The 20,668-nt window shown below is 45.6% G+C and overlaps 1 protein-coding gene across 1 annotated transcript in view; it reads left to right on the forward strand.

Annotated features, from left to right (window-relative positions):
* MYO1E (myosin IE) overlaps window positions 1-17,724 on the forward strand; it is a 243,090-nt gene extending 225,366 nt beyond the window's left edge. The window contains exons 27-28 of the mRNA XM_066341498.1: window positions 11,154-11,323; window positions 16,939-17,724. Of these exons, the coding sequence (XP_066197595.1) occupies window positions 11,154-11,323; window positions 16,939-17,015 (247 nt within the window). The 3' untranslated portion in view covers window positions 17,016-17,724. The remainder of the gene's footprint in view (window positions 1-11,153; window positions 11,324-16,938) is intronic.
* The last annotated feature ends 2,944 nt before the right edge of the window (window positions 17,725-20,668 follow it).

Consider the following 20,668-nt stretch of genomic DNA (forward strand, 5'->3'; position numbering starts at 1 on the left):
ATGATGAAGAAGTTTCTAAAGCCATCAGGAGACTTGTGTACAGAATAGAGCAGTGTTGGGAGAGGAACAACAGCACCCCCTTTGGGTAGGCAGCCACTCATTCACCTCCATGCCTTATGAGGAGGTTTTTCCTGCCTTGTCAGCTTCCTTCTGAAGACCTTCTAAAGCTCTTAGGAACCTACCATGTTCTCTCGTGGTATCCCTTCTCCCTGGTAAGTCTTACCTCCTTTGGGCTACCAATATGAAAGCACCTTAGTGGCACACAGATGGCCATCAGTAGAGTAGATGCCACCCCTTCATTGGATTTCTCTCTCCCTACCCACCCCACCACTGTTGCATAATTAGCTGTATTTTGTCAGTTCTAATGGTCATGGTGTACCCGCCTGGCTTGGTCTAAAGCAGTCGAACTCAACCTCTAATGAGCACCAGAGTCCCTGGAGAACTCACTGGTTCACTTCCAGAGTTTGTGATTCAGTAGGCCTAGGGAGGGAACCCAAAATTTACATTTCTTCCAAATTCTCAGATGATGATGCTAAACGTGGGACCACATTTTGAAAACCACTGGTCTAAAGTCCAATTGCTAAGGCTCTTACCCAGGGAAAGTTCCGTGTAAAGATTAATTGAAAGGGTTATGGAAGCAACAGGATTATGCCTTAATCCAGACCTACATTTTTCAGATGGATGGACATTGCTATAATACTCAAACAACCCTTCCTGGGTGGGTCCAGTTGGATGCCCCAAAGGAGACAGAGACAGGAGATTAAAACCAATGAACAAAATGCACCAAATCTCAGCTCGGTCTGCTCGCTTCCTACTTGCTTTGGTTTTGGCAAGCAAAACCATCTTTCCAGCCTGCTTTTGCAAGTTACAGACTTGCACAGCAGCCAGCGAGGAGCATCTGTCAGCCAAAAGCAGGCAATTTAGGAACATCGTGTCTTAACTGAGGCTGCTCCCTTCCAGCCCTCAGCTCTGTGGTTCCCTGTTTAAGCCTTTCACACCCTCCTTCAGGCCTAAAGATCAGGCACACAAGATGCTTTTATGGCGGTGGCTGTGAGACTGGAAGGAGAGGACACGTTCACAACTGCCCACCAGGCGGTACGACGTTCCTGACTGCGTGACACTCACGATTATATTCGGCACACTGACTCTGATCGCTGCAGGAGTCTCGGCCAGACTCCTCACTGTACACTTAAATCTGCCGCGGTGCAAACACTTCTTAAGAGACCGTACTCTGATGATAGGGCTAAGCTGTTTCTTAGTATTGATTTTTCTAACACACATACAAGTGAAGATGAAAGTAATCTCTAATGTGGCCAGAGACCTGAGACGTGCGTTTCGGGAGCCTCCCGGTTTCTGCATTGAATAGCTCCTGTTTGCCAAGAGAACAGGAATTGCGTTATTGCACAGGAGGTTGTTGGAGCCAGCAGGGAGCTGCGGGATCCCAAGCTTGTTCCTTTCCAAACACACAAAAATTCGTGTATCGACATTTCTAGACGGTGCCCTTGAGTTTGCCAATCTGGAAAACGAGATCGCCAGTCTCCCGCTCCTCGGGTTTCACACCCTTGTGTGTATCTTTTCTTTCCCTCTCACACCCCCAGTGCACTTTTCTTTATAGGCGTATGTATTATCAGCAATCGTTTCTTTTGGATCGTGTAACGTGGTTGAAATCAAATGGTGTAATTAGCACCTCAAGTTAATTCAGGAAGTCTTTGTCAGTTTATTTTAGGTTCAGTCAAGTTTTTTGTTTTTTTTTTTTGGTTTTTTTTTTTTTTTTGGAGTGATCATGAAGCCTTCACTAAATGAATTACCATTCCAGCCGGATTCTTCAACCTCACCTTGCCACGTGTGTGTCATGGTCGCTATTCTTGTCATTGTCATTGACTCGTCATCCAAGAAAACTGAAAGAGATATAAAAGGATCATTATCTCGCAGTTCTCTACCATGTCTTTTGAAAAGTCTGATTCAAGTGAAAGATCTTTGCTGCTTCTCAGGGAAAGAGAACAGGTTAAGCAGTTCAGTCATCAGCCTTTGCTCTGACTTCATAGGAATACTTGGTGCCAGTCGAGTGCACTTTATACTTGCCCTCCTGTCACTGAGACTCACCTGATCTACCTGCACTTCATCCCTGAAATGATCAAAACCCAGGCTAGAGATACCTCTTCTGTTGGTCTTTTTAACCCTGTGGTCCATTTCATGCGTTGACAACTTCAGGAAATTCCGAGGTATGCCAGAGATGAATCCAACCGGAGGCTGGAGGAGCGGGAAGTGTCGGGAGTGCTCAGTGGTAGGGCTCCGGCCATGCCGCAAAGGAGGGATCGAGAGAAGGCAGAAACGCTGCCTGTGTGTCTCTTGACAAGATTCTCCTAATGGAGTCATATTTTCAAGGGGGCTTAAAATTTCAAGCAAGTGTCCAATAGCAATATTTCTCAACCCATGAGCTACAGGATCAGCAGCCATATCCTGGCCCAAGCAGACACGAAGCTTAGGAATTCCTGGCATCCAGTCCCACATTTCCAGTAATGTTTATAGATTCAACCTTTTGGAACAGACTATATTTTAAAGAGCCAGTGAAATAAAATGCCATTATTTCCCTTCTCGGAATTTCAAGGCATAAATTTCACATCTGCAGAACAAAGCAGTGATAGCTGAAAGCTTAATCCCAGCTAGCTAACCCGAGCATAAACTAGGTGCGCCCCACTGCCCCAGAGCTATGTCAGCTACAGAAGTCACTAAAGGTGACCTGATGGAACACAGTGAGCACATGATTCACAGTTGCAGGGACTAGGTGTGAGTCCCTGTTCGGTTCGTGGGTGTGTTTCTTTTTTTTTTTAATTTATTCATTTTAGAGAGAGAGAGAGAGAATGAGGAACAGAAAGCATCAACTCCCATATGTGCCTTGACTAGGCAAGCCCAGGGTTTCAAACCGCATGGGTGTGTTTCTTCATTCATTCATTGAATATCTACTGGGCCATCTGCCACATGCTGGGCACATAGATCATTTCACTAATTACCTGCTGTGCCACCTCACGTTTGTCACTTATGTTTTCTACGCCTTGGTGTCCTCAACTGTATAATAAGGATAATAATATAATTTTAAAGCCCACTCCTAGGGTTTTTTTGTTTTGTTTTACAGGGACAGAGGGAGTCAGAGAGAGGGATAGATAGGGACAGACAGACAGGAACGGAGAGAGATGAGAAGCATCAATCATCAATTTTTTGTTGTGACATCTTAATTGTTCATTGATTGCTTTCTCACATGTGCCTTGACTATGGGGCTAGAGCTCAGGGTCTCGAACCTGGGTCTTCCGCATCCCAGTCCGACGCTCTATCCACTGCGCCACCGCCTGGTCAGGCAGGTTTCTTGTAGATTAAAAAGGGCTTTGTAAATGATAAAGCACTATGCAACTTGAACATTTATTTGTATTATTTTTATGACTTATTTGTATGCTTTGGTCTTGCAGGGAAATAGTAATGTCTCACCAGGATTGAACAGTGGCTATTCCCTGGCCCAGTGGCTTTCCTCACAAGAACTCCAGTCTCTGGTCTGCACAGAGCTCTGGACTCTGTGAGGGTCTAAGCTAACCAGGGAGACACCTCCTCTACCCCCCCCCCACACACACACACACTAGCTGTGCTGCTCTCTGTGGGCTCAGAGCAGCGGCAGAACAGGTTGCTGTGAGCTAGTATTGCAGCAGACACTGGCTGCATTTGGACAATGTAAATAAAGCCCCATACTCCTCCTGCTCTACTATTCCAGTCTTTTTCTAGTTAATTATCCTTTGCTCTAATCACCATAACACCTCACATCTCCTAGAAAATGACGGGCATTCCCAGGAGAGGGTGAGTGAACAAACCATCACTTTAGGAGCTTTGTTGTCACTGATGTCATTTGGGGTTTTGTTTCCTTGTGGGCTTTTGGCATCTCGTGAAACTGGGCAGCTGTCCACGAGGTTCAAATGTCAGTGGGCATCCCGATGTCTCAAGGCCCCCCTTGGTCTGCCCCCCCCCCCATTAACACAGGACTTTTCTAGCAATGCAAGTCTTCCCAAAGCAAACCGAGGTAACCTGCTTGATGACTCGGGAAACCGTTGTGTGGGCTCTAATGTGATCGCATGAAAGGGCCAAGGCCCTACTCAGAAAAGGTACCTGCTGTAAAAGTGAATCGCTGTAGTTCAGCTCCTTCCTGTGTTTGTTTTCTTAATGGGGAATAAATAAAGTGGTACATGTGTACAGATTAGACTTAAACTAAATATGGGTCCAGTAGTAATAGGAACACTAAATTACATTGTGCCACCGTTACATGTAATGAAACTCTGGATTTGCTCAGTGGTAGCGATGTGGAGTTTATATATAAAGTGACCCTTTGTTATGGAAATGGCAACCCAAAAAATAAATTATCTAAACCCTGCATATCTATTACAAAACAAATCTAGGCTTTGTCACTTTTTATCAGTTCTGGACGAGTGAATGTGAGCTATCGTGAGGGTAGCGTGAGACAGAGGTGTGCTGGTGCACAGCTGGCCGCCTGGAGCTGTAACATTTGCCAGTTTGAACCCTCACTGCGGCCAATTTCAGGCAACCAGCGTGACCACCACTGGTCTCCGAGTTGGGAAGAGAGAGGTAGTCGCACAGCGTTGTCATTCTGTAGGGTTGCCACCGTACTTCAAGAGCATGGAGTGATGTACAATGTGGTAAAATAATTAAGAAGGGTTGAGTTATGAGTATTTATTGTCTTTGCTTTCAAATAATTTATTCAATCACAAGTGTGTTCAATTTCATCTTTAATGACCCACAGAAATCCTGAGGCTGGACCGAGGCAGTTCCGGCTCCCTGGGCACAAGGGTCTTGTTTTCTGTGTAAGAAAGCCCGAATCCCCCCCTCATGGCACTGGCCAGTCAGCGCCTGGCTGCATAGGAGGGCTCCAGGCACCTGGAAGGCCACGTTCATCAGGTTCTGGCAGTTCGCAGACTCACTTTTTCGCTGCTCATTATTGATTACACAGGATCGCCACCTAGTGATGCAAAAGAGATTGTCTGGGTTTGTGGCTGAGCCTGCCTGATGTCTGCAGTAGAGCCTGGAAAGCAGCTCTTTCCACGGACCATTTTCTACGGTGGTTTCCAAGTCTGTGTGGTGAAACGTAGAGATAGTGACTGCTTCCTGGGCGCGGACTTCCTGTGCCTGGTGGTGCATCTGACAGTAGAAGTTTCACTGGGAGCACTCTATAAAGCTCTCTTAGAATTAGAAAAAGGACCCAGGCCATTGCCTGCGACCTCGTTTTTGTTTTTTGTTTTTTTGTTTTGACAGAGACAGAGAGAGTCAGAGAGAGAGACAGATAAGAACTAACAGGAAGGGAGAGAAATGAGAGGCATCAATTCTTTGTTGCAGCTCCTTATTTGTTCATTGGTTGCTTTCTCATATGTGCTTTGACCGGGGGAGTTACAGCAGAGCAAGTGAACCCCTTGCTCAAGCCAGCAATGTCGGGGTTTTGAACCTGGGTCCTCCACATCCCAGTCTAACGCTTTATCCACTGTACCACCACCTGGTCAGGCTCACTGTTTTTTTAATAGATGAAGAAACCTGAAGAGGTGAAGCGATGCACCCACGTTACTGTTTCCCCATGTATAAGACGCACCCCCCCTTTCCCCAAAAAATTTGGGGTCTAAAAACTGAGTGCAGGCCCTGGCCGGTTGGCTCAGTGGTAGAGCGTCAGCCTGGCGTGCGGGGGACCCGGGTTCGATTCCCGGCTAGGGCACATAGGAGAAGCGCCCATTTGCTTCTCCACCCCCCCCTCCTTCCTCTCTGTCTCTCTCTTCCCCTCCCGCAGCCAAGGCTCCATTGGAGCAAAGATGGCCCGGGCGCTGGGGATGACTCCTTGGCCTCTTCCCCAGGTGGTAGAGTGGCTCTGGTCGCAGCAGAGCAACGCCCCGGAGGGGCAGAGCATCGCCCCCTGGTGGGCAGAGCGTTGCCCCTGGTGGGCATGCCGGGTGGATCCCTGTCGGGCACATGCGGGAGTCTGTCTGACTGTCTCTCCCCGTTTCCAGCTTCAGAAAAAAAAACAAAAAACAAAAAAACAAACAAAAAAAAAACAACAAAAAACTGAGTGTGTCTTATACAGTGGTTGTAGTTTTTTTTACTTGCATTTCCCACTTGAAGAGTTGTATGAATTTTATGATGAATAAAACTTGAGTTCAATAACTTTATATAATACTCCCCCCCCCATTTCGGGCCCCAAAACTAAGGTGCGTCTTATACATGGGGAAATAAGGTCTGTGCCAGCCAGTGGCAGAGCTGGGCCTCAAACCCTGTGCACTGGCTCTTAAGGTCATGTCCCTTCTGCACACTGTCACTCCATCGGAACGTGCAGGCTGGAGCCACTGGTGTTCCTGAGTCTGGTGAGCACAAACAGCCAGGTCCCGCCCTCATGGAGCCCTCTCTCCTCATCGTGACGCGAGTCGCGGGACCACTCCACTGCTCCCCGGCTCTGAGCAGGCGTGGGTTACCAGGGGATGTGTCAGGCGTAGAAATGAGATTCAAAGGCTGAGCAGGAATTAGCAGCACTGGTTGGAAGGTGGGGACAGTCCAGGGGAGCATGGCCAGAAGGAGGGACCAGAAAGTCAGCCTGGGAGTCTTGTGCATATGCCAAAATGTCATCCAGTGTGGAAACCAGCAGGAGATTTCAGCACCCTGCATTAGTCATTTCACAGCAAGGCTGTGAGGTTAAATGAAAACTGTCTGTGAAAATGCCTCGCCCGGTACATTGCCCAGAGCAGGCAGACCCTGGGGAGGTTTATCTGCATGTCCTACAGCTACAGGTAGGGGTTCCCGGATGACGGCCCATCTGTTGAAGAAGAGTGGACATGCCCAGAGGTGACAACGAGGCAGGAGTGACTGATAAGAAGGAGGGCTGAGCTTAAATGGCTCTCTGTGAGAAGATGCTGTGTTACTGGAGCAGTGGTCACCCCTCCTGGTCACAGAGGACATTTAAACAGGAAAGAGCCAGACCATGGTGACCTCAGGCTTGCTGAAGCAGATCCTTTCCCCATGCAGAACGCAGAGCTGTTCTCCACCTCCACATCCATTCTCCGTCAGACTCTGTTCCCAGCGACAACACCCACCTCAAAGCTGCCTGAGCCTGTGGAGCGCTGTGAACCTGATTCAGCCAGATGGGAGATGCCCAGGTGGCTTTACATTGCCAGTATGGTAGCAGCTGTCCACGGCCTCTGCCTGGGACAGTCAAACCAACTTGCCCAGGGTCTACCCGGGAACCCAAATTCCTCAGTAATCCCTGAGATCTTACTTTGATTGGTTCCACTTTGATGTCCCTGAGGAAGTAGCCTCTGATGCCTTGGGGTCGAAGACCACGCAGGGGCTATGTTCGCAGGGTGTTTAAGCAGCCCTCCTGCGCCCACCCCTCCCCTCTGCCCTAGCTCCTGGGACACCCAGTGGCTGCTTGCACACAGGCTGGCCACGGGCACTCTGTGTAACTGCAATGCACTGTGGAGCCCAAAGGGCTTATGCAATTTCCTCGTGTTGTTTTTTAACCAGCTTTTTTGATATATATATAAAAAATCAACTGTTTTAAAGTTCAATTCAACAGTATTTGGTATAGTCACAGGGTTGTGCAAACATCGTTGTCATCTACTTTTAGAACATTTTCATCAGCCCAGAAAGACAGCTTCTTCCCATTAGCAGCCATTCCCCAACCCCCAGCCCCAGCCCCAGGCAACCACACTCATCTACTTCCTCTCAATATAAATGAGCCTTTTCCAGACATTTCATTTAAGTAGACTCATCCTTCTTTTATTATATTTACTCCTAAGTATTACATTCTTTTTCATGTCTTGTAAATGGAATTGTTTTCCCTGTTTCATTTTTGTATTGTTCATCGCTGATGCTTAGAGAGCTGGTTTTAATATACGTATTGATCTCATATTCTATAATCTTACTGAACTTTGTTTATTGGTTTTAATAGTTGTTTGGTAGTGTATTCCTTAGGATTTTCTTTCCAATCTGTGTGCTTTTTATTCTCCTTGACTAGCTGCTCTGGCTAGGGCTTCTGGTGCAACACTGAGCAAACGTGGTGAGAGCTGACATCCTGTTTTGTGGCTGACCTTAGGGAGAAGGCGTTGTCTTTCACCAGCAAATACGACATAGGCTAAGAGTATGTGGGCAGGGGGTCCGAAGCCCAAGCAGGGCTCAGGGGCTTCCGTGAAAAAAAGCTGCGGAAGCATTAGTGTGGCCTGTGGCAGGATATGAGACAGGCCAACAGGGACTCTTTTGGCCCCATGAAGAAGGAGTCTGGTCCATTTTCCAAGAGCAGAGAGAAGCCGTTAGAAGGACTGTTAGCTGGGGATGAGGTGAACTAGTAAGTGCCGAGCCGCAGTGATGTTCGGGGAGCTCAGAAAGGAAGCAGCTGGCAGGGAGGACATGAAGGAAGAGGAAATGAGGCTTTGTCCAGCAGAAGGCGGTGGGCAGAGGACAGCGAGGGGTGCCGCCAGGGATGGCTGCAGGGAGGGTGGTCCTGTCTTTCAAGGGTCATCCAGTTCTATCTCTCCACTGAGAGGCCCCCTGTCCAGACTGTACCCGAGTCCTAATACTCCTGGCTCCAGATGCCTCATCAGCTTGCACTGATGGTAGGGCCCCCTCCCTGACCCCCAGGCATCGGAGAGGCCAAATCTCCATCTGTGAGTCTTTGGGGAGTGTGTGTGTGCATGTTCCCTCCCATCCCTGCTCCCTGGAACTACCAGGCTGGCAGCTGTCCTCCCTCCCAGGGTGTTCCAACACACACCCCACCCCTCCACCCCGTTCCCTTTTGCTGGGAAATCAGCTGACTGCTGGTATCCAGGCTAATGGCCCTTATTAACCAAATGCTGACATTCCTAATATATGGGTTGCTTAATTAAAAACCTGTGTGCCCAGCCAGCTTTCAGAGGAGCCAGCACTTCTCAAGCAGGGGTTGGGGATTTCCAGTAGACAAGGGAGGAAATGATGTGATGCTACCAATCTATCAGATGCCTTTCCTCTGTGATAAAAGTGCTTGGAGGGGGCCGGGAGGTGGGGACCTGGGGATCTGGTGGACCTGAGAAGACTGGAGCCTGTCATCTTGGAGTTGGCTCCCTCCTATGAAGAAAGGGAGCCCCAGGCAGCACCCAAGGAACCCTGCCCCTGCCGGGAACAGCCCTACCGCCCCTGGACATCCAGTGCCTCTTTCCCCAAGATATCCGCTCAGATCCGACTTACTCATCAGCACGCAGTTAGCATCTAGTGTCACAGGACCTCAGCAAGGACAGTGGGCTCTGGCCTCTTGAGAGCACAGCTCAAAACTAGGTGTGCTCTTTCCTTCCAGAATTCAGGCCCCAGGAGAGACCCTCCTCCTGCCTCCTTCCTCCCGCAGGGGGTAGCGGTGTTCATAGACCCCCCCAGACCTGACAGCCAGCCCCACTCTGTTGTGTTCAGCCCTGCCCCTTTCAGGAGAAATCCGAAGCTTAACTTTTGTAAGCAAATGAATGTAGGCTTTCCTTTGGTTTGTCCTTAAGCAAAGTAGGGGGAAATGTCTTCTATATTTATATTTCCTTTTCTTCTAAATGTTTTTATGAACATCTTTAATAAGCAGTTGTTTCCGATACCAGTTTAAGATCTCACTCAAGCCTGGCCAGGCGGTGGCGCAGTAGATAGAGCGTCGGACTGGGACGTGGAGGACCCAGTTTCGAGACCCCAAGGTCACCAGCTTGAGCCCAAGGTCACTGGCTTGAGCAAGGGGTCACTCACTCTGCTATAGCCCCCCCTGGTCATGGCACACATGAGAAAGCAATCAATGAACAACTAAGGTGCCACAACGAAGAATTGGTGCTTCTCATCTCTCTCCCTTTCTGTCTATCTGTCATTATCTCTCTCTCTCTCTCTCTCTCTCTCTCTCTCTCTCACACACACACACACACACACACACACCTCACTCAATAGGAACAAGCTATAGTTATGTGCCTGGAGACGATGTATGAATGGTGGCAGGAGGCAGTAGAGTGCATTGAAAGGATACATTTAAATCTGGATTAGGGTTTTAGTGCTGGAGATTTTTTTTTTTACATTTCTTTTATTGATTTTAAAGAGAGGGAGAGAGAAAGAAACAGGAACATCAATCTGTTCACTTTTTTTTCTTAATGTTTATTGTATTGACTTGAGAGAGAGAGAGAAGAAGGGAGAGAGAAGCAGGAGCCTCGATCTGCTCATGTATGTACCCTGCCTGGGGATCAAACCAGCAGCCTCCGTGCTTCAGTACGATGCTCTAACCGACTGAGCCAGCCAGCCAGGGCTAGTGCTCCAGATATTTTGATGATCGTGATCAAGGAGATGCTATTGGCACCCAGTGGGTAAAGGCCAGGGATGTTGCTAAACACCCTACAGTGCCTAGGGCAACCCCATAATAAGGAATTAAGTGGCCCAAGATATCACTAGTGCTGATGTTGAGAAATTGGACAAGCACTTGCCTGAGAACGCTTACGGTAGCCTTTTTTTTTTGTCATAAAGCTAGAATCCTCCCAAGTGCCCATCAACAGTGGATAAGTAAATTTTGACACAGTCGTGCAGTGGAATAGTATAAAGCAATGAGAATGAATGAACTAAAACTACGTACACCAACAGGGTACATCTCAAAAATGGATCGAGTAGTAGGAGAATAGGATTCCTTTTGTACAGTTAAAACAGGCAGACTACGTGGATTGGTTAGGGAGAAAAGCAGAATTATTAACACAAAGTGCAGGGGATGGTTCATTCAGGGTGGGGTTATAGTTGAGGAGAGGCTTCTGTGGCACCGGCAAAAGTTCTGTTCTCAAAGATTCGTGACTATTTGTTTTATTATCCTTTAGTTGTATGTGTGTGCTTTATAAACTTCTGTACGAGTGTCTTCCACAATATGCAAGGGACACAATAAAAGCAGCTACTGTTGATGAAGAGCTGACTATGCTTTTGCAGTGACCTTGTCAGGGAGGCTATTTTATTCTCAGAGCAAGTTCAGGGAGTAACATAACCTTCTAAGAATGGAGCTGGACTTGAACTTGAAGAGGCCAGTCCTGGCCGGCCCCGTGGTCCAGACCTCTACACAGTGCTGCTGCTTCCTATTGGCTGCCATCTCTCATCTGCCTCCACTCTCTCCTCAGCGTCCGGAGACAAACGACCAGCAGGCCGACCCCAGCAGGCGGCAGACCCAAGCCCCAGCCCAAGCCCAAGCCTCAGGTGCCACAGTGCAAGGCTCTGTATGCCTATGATGCTCAGGACACAGACGAACTCAGCTTCAATGCCAATGATATTATCGATATTATCAAAGAAGGTAAGTGCATGGCTGGCTGGCTGGGACAGCCTCCCAAAGAGCAGGCAGTTTTGCTAGAAAAACTAGTTTAAACAAGAAATGAATTTAGGGCCCCTATAACTGAAACGTGCAGGGTAAGCCATATGTCAGGCTCAGATTGATTGAGACTCCAGCTTCCTTTTTTTTTTTTAATGTTTCCTTCAGCTCTGCCTTCTTCTTTGTATCTGCTCCCTTCTCGGGCTGGTTTTCCTCCTGGTGGCAAAGTGGCTGCCTCAGTACCAGGCTAACGGATCAAACCATGTCTGAAAGCTGCTTTGTCTCTGGGACTTCTCTTAGCCGTTGAACAAAGTCCTCGGTGTCGCTCAGTTTGGACCAAATCAGTCACATGCTCGTCCCCGAGCAAGACAAAGGCTATCCTGAGAGGGTTAGCCCTGGCAGGGACCGCCCCACCCAAACGTCACGGCCGCCTCCTCGTGAGGGTGATGGAACGGAAGGCAGGGAGGCAGCCTGTAACATCCGTCTAGAAAGGTGGCTGAATGTTTTATGGATTTGGTAGAGAAGATAAGTTAGAATATAATATACATATAATCAAACATTAGTGTCTATGGAAGTATAAAAAACAAAGATAACTCTAGCCTTAGGTGTTAGAAAAAGCACCATGAAGGAATGGCATTTATGCTAAGGGATGGGGTGACGGACAGATGATGTCACAGAGGCCAGAAAAAGCAGGTTGTCTCAGGAAAAAGAAATGACAGAGGAGACAAGATGACAGCAGGAGTGCCCTGGTTGTAGAAAGCCCTGAATGTCGGGCTCAAGGGACCTGAAGACATTGTTGAGCTGCCCAGGTAGTGGTGGGATTCAGCGGGTTCGCACCTATTTTTTTGTTGTTGTTGTTGAGTTTCATGAACCGGTTGTTAAAATGGCCCTTGTAATCAGGGTTCTCTCTAAGGTGGGCGCCTGGGCAGCTGCCCAATGTGGAAATCATAAATTTACATTCCTTACTCCTTTTTAACGTTCATCTGCACAACAGCATATTCTAAGCACCCGTAGTAACGTTCATCCCATGCACAGGTGAAAAAAAACTGCAAGTGAGGGCACCAATCAAGAAGCAAAATGGAAATATCTTAAATAACAGTGTTATTGTTTTTTTGCCAGATACTATTTAATATTTTTTCATTAATATTTTAAAAACTCATAACATAATCTAATTTTGTGTACCTCTCTTTTACTGTTCTTATTTAGGTATTAAATGCATGAAATAATAAACTACCTTTCAGTATATATTTTTTTATACTTATGGTAAAACGTTCATGAGGGTAGAGAACTGGTTGTTAAATTATTTGAATCCCACCACTGCATCCAGGGTTTAGGAGCAGAGAAAGGACAAGCTGAGTGAACAGTGGTTCTTTGGCAAGTTTAGCTTTTAGGAAGGGGTGGCCAAGGACAGTCCCAGGAATTGTTTTAACAGGTCCCTTCATTACATGGGCTCACTCAGAGGAGAATATAGGTCCCTGGACCAACCTCCTTCTAACTGGTCTCTAGGCCTGGTGTTGTTGTTTTTTTCTTTCTTCCACTTTTTTTTAACCATCTAGCTTCACACAGGTTTTACTAGTTTAAGCTGTTTAGTATCCTTCTTCAAAAATGTCGAAGTGAAAATAGGTATTGAAATAAACTAGTAAACACAGGATTTTTATTACCATTTTTGTTCTGCAAAAATACTAGAAATAACCTAATATCCAGTAAAGAAATTGGTTAAAAAGATCTTTGCTATTTCCATTCAATGAACTTTGATGCCAAAAATTTTTAATTAAAGATAATGATACAAAAGTACAGTATTGAATAGGAAAAATGTTCATGGGAAAAAGGAAAAAGTCTCATTTTTTAAAAATATAGAATGCATTTGGCTATATGTGTGTGTGTGTATATATATATATATTTTTTATATGTGTTATAAAAAATATATTGGTCTCCTTAAGTATTGAATTTTAAGTGACTATTATTTCTTTTTATTTCTAATTTTTTTCAAATTTTTATTTCTAATTTTTCTAGAAATAACATATTGAATATATTTAAAACAATTCATATTTACATAAAATGTAGAGTTCTAGAAGTGATCAAAACATGTTATAAGTTATCACTGTAATTTAAACAATGTGGTGTGAGTGCAGGGATAGACATGTAGATAAATGTGGTAGAATAGAATTCAGAAACAGATTCCTGTGTATATAGGAATATATATTCAGAAATACAAATACATTCCTGTGTATTTAATATAAGATCAATGGGGCTTTGAAATCAAGGGAAAGGATAGGATAGACAATTCCTTTCTATTTTTAAAATAAAACATCTACTTCATACATGAAAAAAAATCGAGTAGATTAAACATCGAGAGTCAACTAAACTATAAAAGTGTTAGAAGGAAACCTAGAATATTGTATTAATCTTTTGGGTGGGAAAAGCCTTCCTATGGAAGACATCAAGCCCCCAAACCATACAGGATTTAACCTCATAAAAGGGCTGTATTAAAACCTTCTGTATAGCAGATAGCCCCAGGAGCAAAGCCAAATTATAGAAAACAGACTAGGAAAAAAACATTTTACATGTATAAATAGTTCCTCCCCAAGAATAACACAAATAATCCAGTCCAGAAATAGACAAGGGCTATTGAGGCATCAATGAATGCAACATAAAACGTTTCACCTTTGATACCAGCAAAGATAAAGTGGGATACAGTCCACATTCCCTTATCCAAAGAGCTAAATGAGTCTCAGAAATCAGAAATGGAAACTTTTAGGAAGTTAATAGTGGTGTGTATGTGTATATAACACCCTTAAAGAAACACCCTAGATCAGTCTCCTATGAAACATGAGCATTCACACTCTGTGGGAAGAGACTGCATAAACTCATGTCAATTCAGGTCAAATTTTGCCATCAAATGAGTTACAGAGAACTTTTAATTTTGAGAACATTCTGGATTTTGTCATTACAAATAAAGTATGGACTCTAATATCTGTGGTTAGTGAGGGAAATAAATAACCTTTCACTGTTTCTTGCTGAAATAGACTTTTGGGGAGGATTTTTTTTTTTTTTTTTTTTTGTATTTTTCTGAAGCTGGAAACGGGGAGAGACAGTCAGACAGACTTCCGCATGCGCCCGACCGGGATCCACCCGGCACGCCCACCAGGGGGCGAAGCTCTGCAAACCAGGGGGCGATGCTCTGCCCCTCCGGGGCGTCGCTGTGCCGTGACCAGAGCCACTCTAGCGCCTGGGGCAGAGGCCAAGGAGCCATCCCCAGCGCCCGGGCCATCTTTGCTCCAATGGAGCCTTGGCTGCGGGAGGGGAAGAGAGAGACAGAGAGGAAGGAGGGGTTGGGGGTGGAGAAGCAAATGGGCGCTTCTCCTATGTGCCCTGGCCGGGAATCAAACCCAGATCCCCCGCATGCCAGGCCGACGCTCTACCGCTGAGCCAACCGGCCAGGGCCTGGGGAGGAAATTTAATATTTATCACTATCTCACATTTTTAAATTCCCATGTCGTGGATTTATATATAACCCCTTCCACCAAGATAAGTCTCAAATAAATAAATATTTAAATGTACAAAATAAACATAAAAAGTCCTATAAGTAAGTATAAGAGAGGGGTTTTATTTTTTAATTAATTTTCGAGAGAGACAGAAACATCGATCTACTCATGTATGTGCCTTGACCAGGGATCGAACCAACAACCTCTGCACTCTAGGGATAAAGCTCTTAACCAACTGACCTATCCAGCCAGGGCAAGAGAGCTCTTTTTTTTTTCTTTTTTTCATTTTTAATAATATCAATGTGGGAAAGGATTTCTGCATGTGACAGAAATCCAAGAAGCTATAAAGTAATAGAGATCATTTGATTCAACTACTTAAATATTAAAATAATTAAAATATGATAAAAATTTAATATATGAAGATATAATTAAAAACGGAAGGAAGGAGCCTGACCAGGCGGTGGCGCAGTGGATAGGGCGTCAGACTGGGATGCAGATGACCCAGGTTTGAGACCCCCGAGGTCACCAGCTTGAGCGCGGGCTCATCTGGTTTGAGCAAAAAGTCTGCCAGCTTGAACCCAAGGTCGCTGGCTCCAGCAAGGGGTTAGTCAGTCTGCTGAAGGTCCACGGTCAAGGCACATATGAGAAAGCAATCAATGAACAACTAAGGTGTTGCAACGCACAACGAAAAACTAATGATTGATGCTTCTCATCTCTCTCCGTTCCTGTCTGTCTGTCCCTGTCTATCCCTCTCTCTGACTCACTCTCTGTCTCTGTAAAAAATAATAAATAAATTTTAAAAAAAAAGGAAGGAAGGATATTTGCAACTCATGTGACAAATTCACAAATATATGAAGAACTCCTAATCAACAAAATAAAGACCAACAACTGATAGAAAAATAGGCAAAATGATAAGAACCAGTAGCATACATGCAGAGAATATGGAAGCTCTTTAGACTCTGACACGAGATGATTGTTAGTATATATTATTAAGGCTTTTAAAAATGAAGAATATGTTTAATGCATCGTGTGCTATCATTTGTGTAGAAAAGGTTGTCATTTTTATAAACACTTGCTTCCGTGTACATGAAATACTCCGGGAGAAAGTACAAGAAACAGGTAGCATTGCTTGCCTTCAAAGAGGGGATGTAGGTGGCTGTTTCCACTGTTTATCCTTTTGTGCTTTTGAAAGTTAGGTATGAAAGTATTACCTATTACAATAAATAAAAATACATGTTTTTCTCACAAGTCCATAGCCTCCGACCAAGGAATCTCTCCTATAGAACTACCTGCATGTAGGCATAAAGCTGCACATATGGATGTCTATTGCATTAATAATGAAAAGTTGGGAACACATGGCCATCAATAAGGAAGTGGCTCCATAAATTCTAGAATACAGTGCAGCTAGTTAAAAAATGAGATAGTACCATGGGAAGGTTCTGTCTGTACGTATTGAAAAGCAAAATGCAGAATAGTAAGATATAGAATGGCCCGTTTCAGTTTAAAATGAATGTATATTTGTAATCACAGAAACAGGTCGGGAAGAATATATACCAAATATGTATTCTTGGTGAAGGGCCTGGGATTCAGGTGGGAAGTAAGGATTAGAAGAGTTGCAGATGAGTTTCTCCCAGAAGCAAGTCTGAGATGGAGTTAGTAGTGGGAGAGGAGAGAGGTGGGAAACAAGGCTGGAGGTGTCCGACCAGGACACCCCAGACAGTCCCTGCCAACCCAGCAGCTGCTCTGGAGGTAAGACTCCATGTTGCAGAGACCCAACTGCCCAGGCCCTGGCTCACCTGGGTCTGACGCTGCCCCAAAGAAGAGCCATCGGCCTCCTCTCAGAGGCTGAGCAGTCCTAAGGGGCTAACAGCTAAGGGCTGTCACCCACACTTAGCATCTGGACTGCAGGTCCTTCCCTGACAGGGCCCCTATGTCTGCTGAAGGGGAGGGCTTACTTTTTACCACAATTTCTTTTATTTAAAAGAAAAGAAAGGAAAGGAATGTGGATGGAGCCAAATCACCCTTGCGTGTGGGATGCACCATGGGTGGGGGTGGGGGCTATATGGCCCCGAGCTGAACAGCCCCCTTCACTTTTGCGTCTCTGTCTCCTTGCAGATCCTTCTGGCTGGTGGACCGGCCGGCTACGAGGCAAGCAGGGCCTGTTCCCCAACAACTACGTGACTAAGATCTGAGCTGCACAGAGACTCTGGCACACGGGGCAAAGGAGCTCCAGGCACGGACAGGGGAGGGGACATTCGGGGCTCTCTTTCTGATCTATTGTGAGCAACTGCTTCTCCTCGGCCTGGAGTTATTCTGGCACCTTCCCCAGGACATTGAAAAGCTTGGGTTGGGGACAGGGAGCATCACTCCATAAATGATCCTAAAAGATAGCCTACTTATAGGAACCCAGGAGGGCTAAACAACCACCCACTAAGACTTATTTATTCTATTTAAACCTGGTGAGAGGACAGGCGAGGTCCACTAAGACCTTGTTGGCTCCATCAGAACAGCACACCCTGCGCGATCACAGGCCCAGGGACTGGCTGTAGGCGGCCGCTGACAAGTGCCTTTAGTTGAGCACATTTCTTTCATCCCTCTTTTCCTTCCTTGACACACAACATTCCTCTCTGCCATCTCCCCTCAGGGAGGACCCGCTCTCTGCAGGCTGGGCTTGGCATGAGTGGGCACTTCCTGTGCAAATGCCAAGGGCCGGCGTGGCCTGCGGAGCGCAGGGGCCTCTGGTTTACACTCTCCGGGACCATCGGGCTGCCGGGCAGAGCGGGACTGGGCACTGGGCTGTTGGCCTCGCTTTCTCTGGGTCTTCAGTGGGAATGTGGCTGGCCCATGTTGGTTTTGTGTTTAATGCTGTACCTATTACTAGAAGTGTTTCTTTTTTTTTTTTTTAAAGCTGTACATTTATAAAAACAGATCATATACTGTACATGTAAAAAAAAGTCTCAAGATGGTAGAAACATGTATGAATGTACTAAGTAGTGTTCCACTGTACTTATTCATAAGGTAGGTTTTATTACAGAACTCGCACCAGGTACTTACACATGTGCACTACTCCTTTTCAACTATAGAATCAGTGTTACTGCTTCCTAGCTCGGTCCTTGCAGACCCCTCCCAGCCCTTTCTCTCCAGGTAATGTTCCTCTGCCCTTCTCTGCATCCCTCCCCTTACCTCCTAATAAATAAAGGAATCGGTGAACCACCTTGTTCCTTCTCAGCATTTATTACGGTTTGAAGTGTGTCCATATACCCTCAAAAAGACATTTTGAAGTCCTAACACCCACTACCTCAGTATATGACCTTACTTGGAAATAGGTTCTTTCCAGAGGTAATCGAGTTAAAATGAAGTCATTAGGATACGCTCTAATCCAATATAACTGGTGTCCTGATAAAAGAGAAATGTGGTCACAGATGGACACAGTGAGAGGGAGGATAAGGAATCAGCCAGCTCCAAGCCAAAGAGAGGGGTCTGGAACAGATCCTTCCCTCAGAAGGAACCAACCTTGCCGGTATTGGGTCTCAGACGTCCAGCCTCCACAACTGTTGTGAAGCCACCCAGCCCGTGGTACTTAGTTAAGGCAGCCCAAGCAAGCCAATTTCATGTTACTGCAGCAATAGTGGAAAGAATGCAATGTGTACCAATAAGGAAGAGGCTATAGGGGAGACACGTCTCTACCCTTCCCTCCCAGTTGCCCTAGTCATTCTCAAGCTATTGGGAAAGGAGGGTTTGACCAGCATACACCTTTTTGTCATTGTAGGACCCCGACGTCCCTGCAGGGGGCGGGGGGAGGGGATTGTCAGGGGTTCCATATAAAGAACACAATGTATCTGAATTTGAAACAAAGGGAACAGAACAAACTTTATTCAGTAACAATAACAAATAATATTTAAAGTATATTTCGTGTGTGTGAATAGTTTAAGAGGAAAATAAAGCCATAATGTGATGACATGAGAAAAGATAATCCTGTTGACACTAGTCTCTATATTTTATAAAGGACTTTTATTCCTGTACTCACTGGAAGTGGGAGGGAGGATAGAACCGCAGTTCACCAGGGAACAGCGTGGATGCCCTCGGCCTCAATGCCCAAGCCTGGGTGCTCTCAGGCAGAAGCACCAATGTCACCTTCCGTCATCACATGCACCCCTGGCTGGCTAGGAATGGCTTTTCTTTCTCCTCCTAAAAATCAGTCCTGGGATAAAAGAAGCCCAACTTTTAAAGAATTTGGGGCTGACAGGCCAAGCCTGGATTAAGCATAGGTTCTTTTGAAAAGGGTTACCTTAAGGATGTCCTAACTCAAGCTTTGGAGGAACTTAAGGCGACTTCAGTGGGTGGGCAGTGGAAGGAATCACAGTGTGAAATTCCTTAAATAAATTTTATTGGCTTTAAATAATTTTACCTAATGTTAAGCATTGAGAGAAGGAAGAGTGGGAAGGAAGGAAAGGGAAAAGAAAAGAAAAATCCCTGCTTGGGGGAAAAATTAGTCCTGGCTACTTTAATTATTCCTATTTATTTTTTAAACTATTGTTAATTTAAACTTGTGCAACTGGGATCCCTCAGGCTCTAGGTGACCAAACAAACATCCCTACAAGCAGCAAAAACTCTCACCCATAGGGATCACAGAGCAAGCCCCCATCCCTGCCCAGTGGTGGGATTCAGCCTGTTCGCACTGGTTCAACAGAACCAATACCTAATTTTTTTTTGTTGAGTTTGGCAAACCGGTTATTGAAATGGCACTTGTAATCAGGGTTCTCTCTAAGGTGGGTGCCTAGGCAGCCGCCCAATGTGGAAATCACAATTTTACATTCCTTACTCTTTTTTAACATTCATTTGCACAACAGCGTATTCTAAGCACCCGTAGTAACGTTCATTCCATCCACAGGTGAAAAAAATTGTGAGGGCGCCAATCGAGAAGCAATATGGAAATATCTTAAATAAGTTTTTTTTTCAGGTATTAATATTTTTTCATTAATATTTTAAAACTCATAATCTAGTTTTGTATCTCTTTTATTGTTCTTATTTAAGTATTAAATGCATGAAATAATAAACTACCTTTTGGTAAAAAAACATTTTTTTTTATACTTAAAATGGTCATTAGGACAGAGAACTGGTTGTTAAATTATTTGAATCCCAGCACTGCTTGTACTCACATGCCTTGCCCAGTGCCAGGCTTCAAGGGGAGGCTTAACATGTTTGAACAGGTAAGTGAATCATGTTTACAAATGAAGGAAACTTAGTCATTACCCTAGGTTTCCTCTTGTCTGGATGTAACCAGGCCTCCTATTTTGTTGACTGAATAAACAAACATGATTAGTTTGAGAGTTACTTACCTAGGGCTTAAAGAGAATCAGGGTCTTTCGTTCCCTTCTAGAATGTGCCATCCCTGAGATACAGGGTGTGTGTGTGTGCACGCATAAACTGCATATAGGGGTAGAAAATGTACTGTAAAGATGTGACAGATCCCTTCAACTGAAGGTTTAAATCAGGGGTCGGGAAACTTTTTGGCTGAGAGAGCCATGAACACCATATATTTTAAAATGTAATTCCGTGGCCCTGGCCGGTTGGCGCAGTGGTAGAGCGTCGGCCTGGCGTGCAGAAGTCTCGGGTTCGATTACCGGCCAGGGCACACAGGAGAAACGCCCATCTGCTTCTCCATCCCTCCCCCTCTCCTTCCTCTCTGTCTCTCTCTTCCCCTCCCCCAGCGAGGCTCCATTGGAGCAAAGATGGCCCGGGCGCTGGGGATGGCTCCTTGGCCTCTGCCCCAGGTGCTAGAGTGGCTCTGGTTGCAAAAGAGCGACGCCCCGGAGGGGCAAAGCATCGCCCCCTGGTGCGCAGA

Source organism: Saccopteryx leptura, chromosome 6, assembly GCF_036850995.1.
Source record: "Saccopteryx leptura isolate mSacLep1 chromosome 6, mSacLep1_pri_phased_curated, whole genome shotgun sequence".
In the NCBI taxonomy this organism is placed as follows: Eukaryota; Metazoa; Chordata; class Mammalia; order Chiroptera; family Emballonuridae; genus Saccopteryx; species Saccopteryx leptura.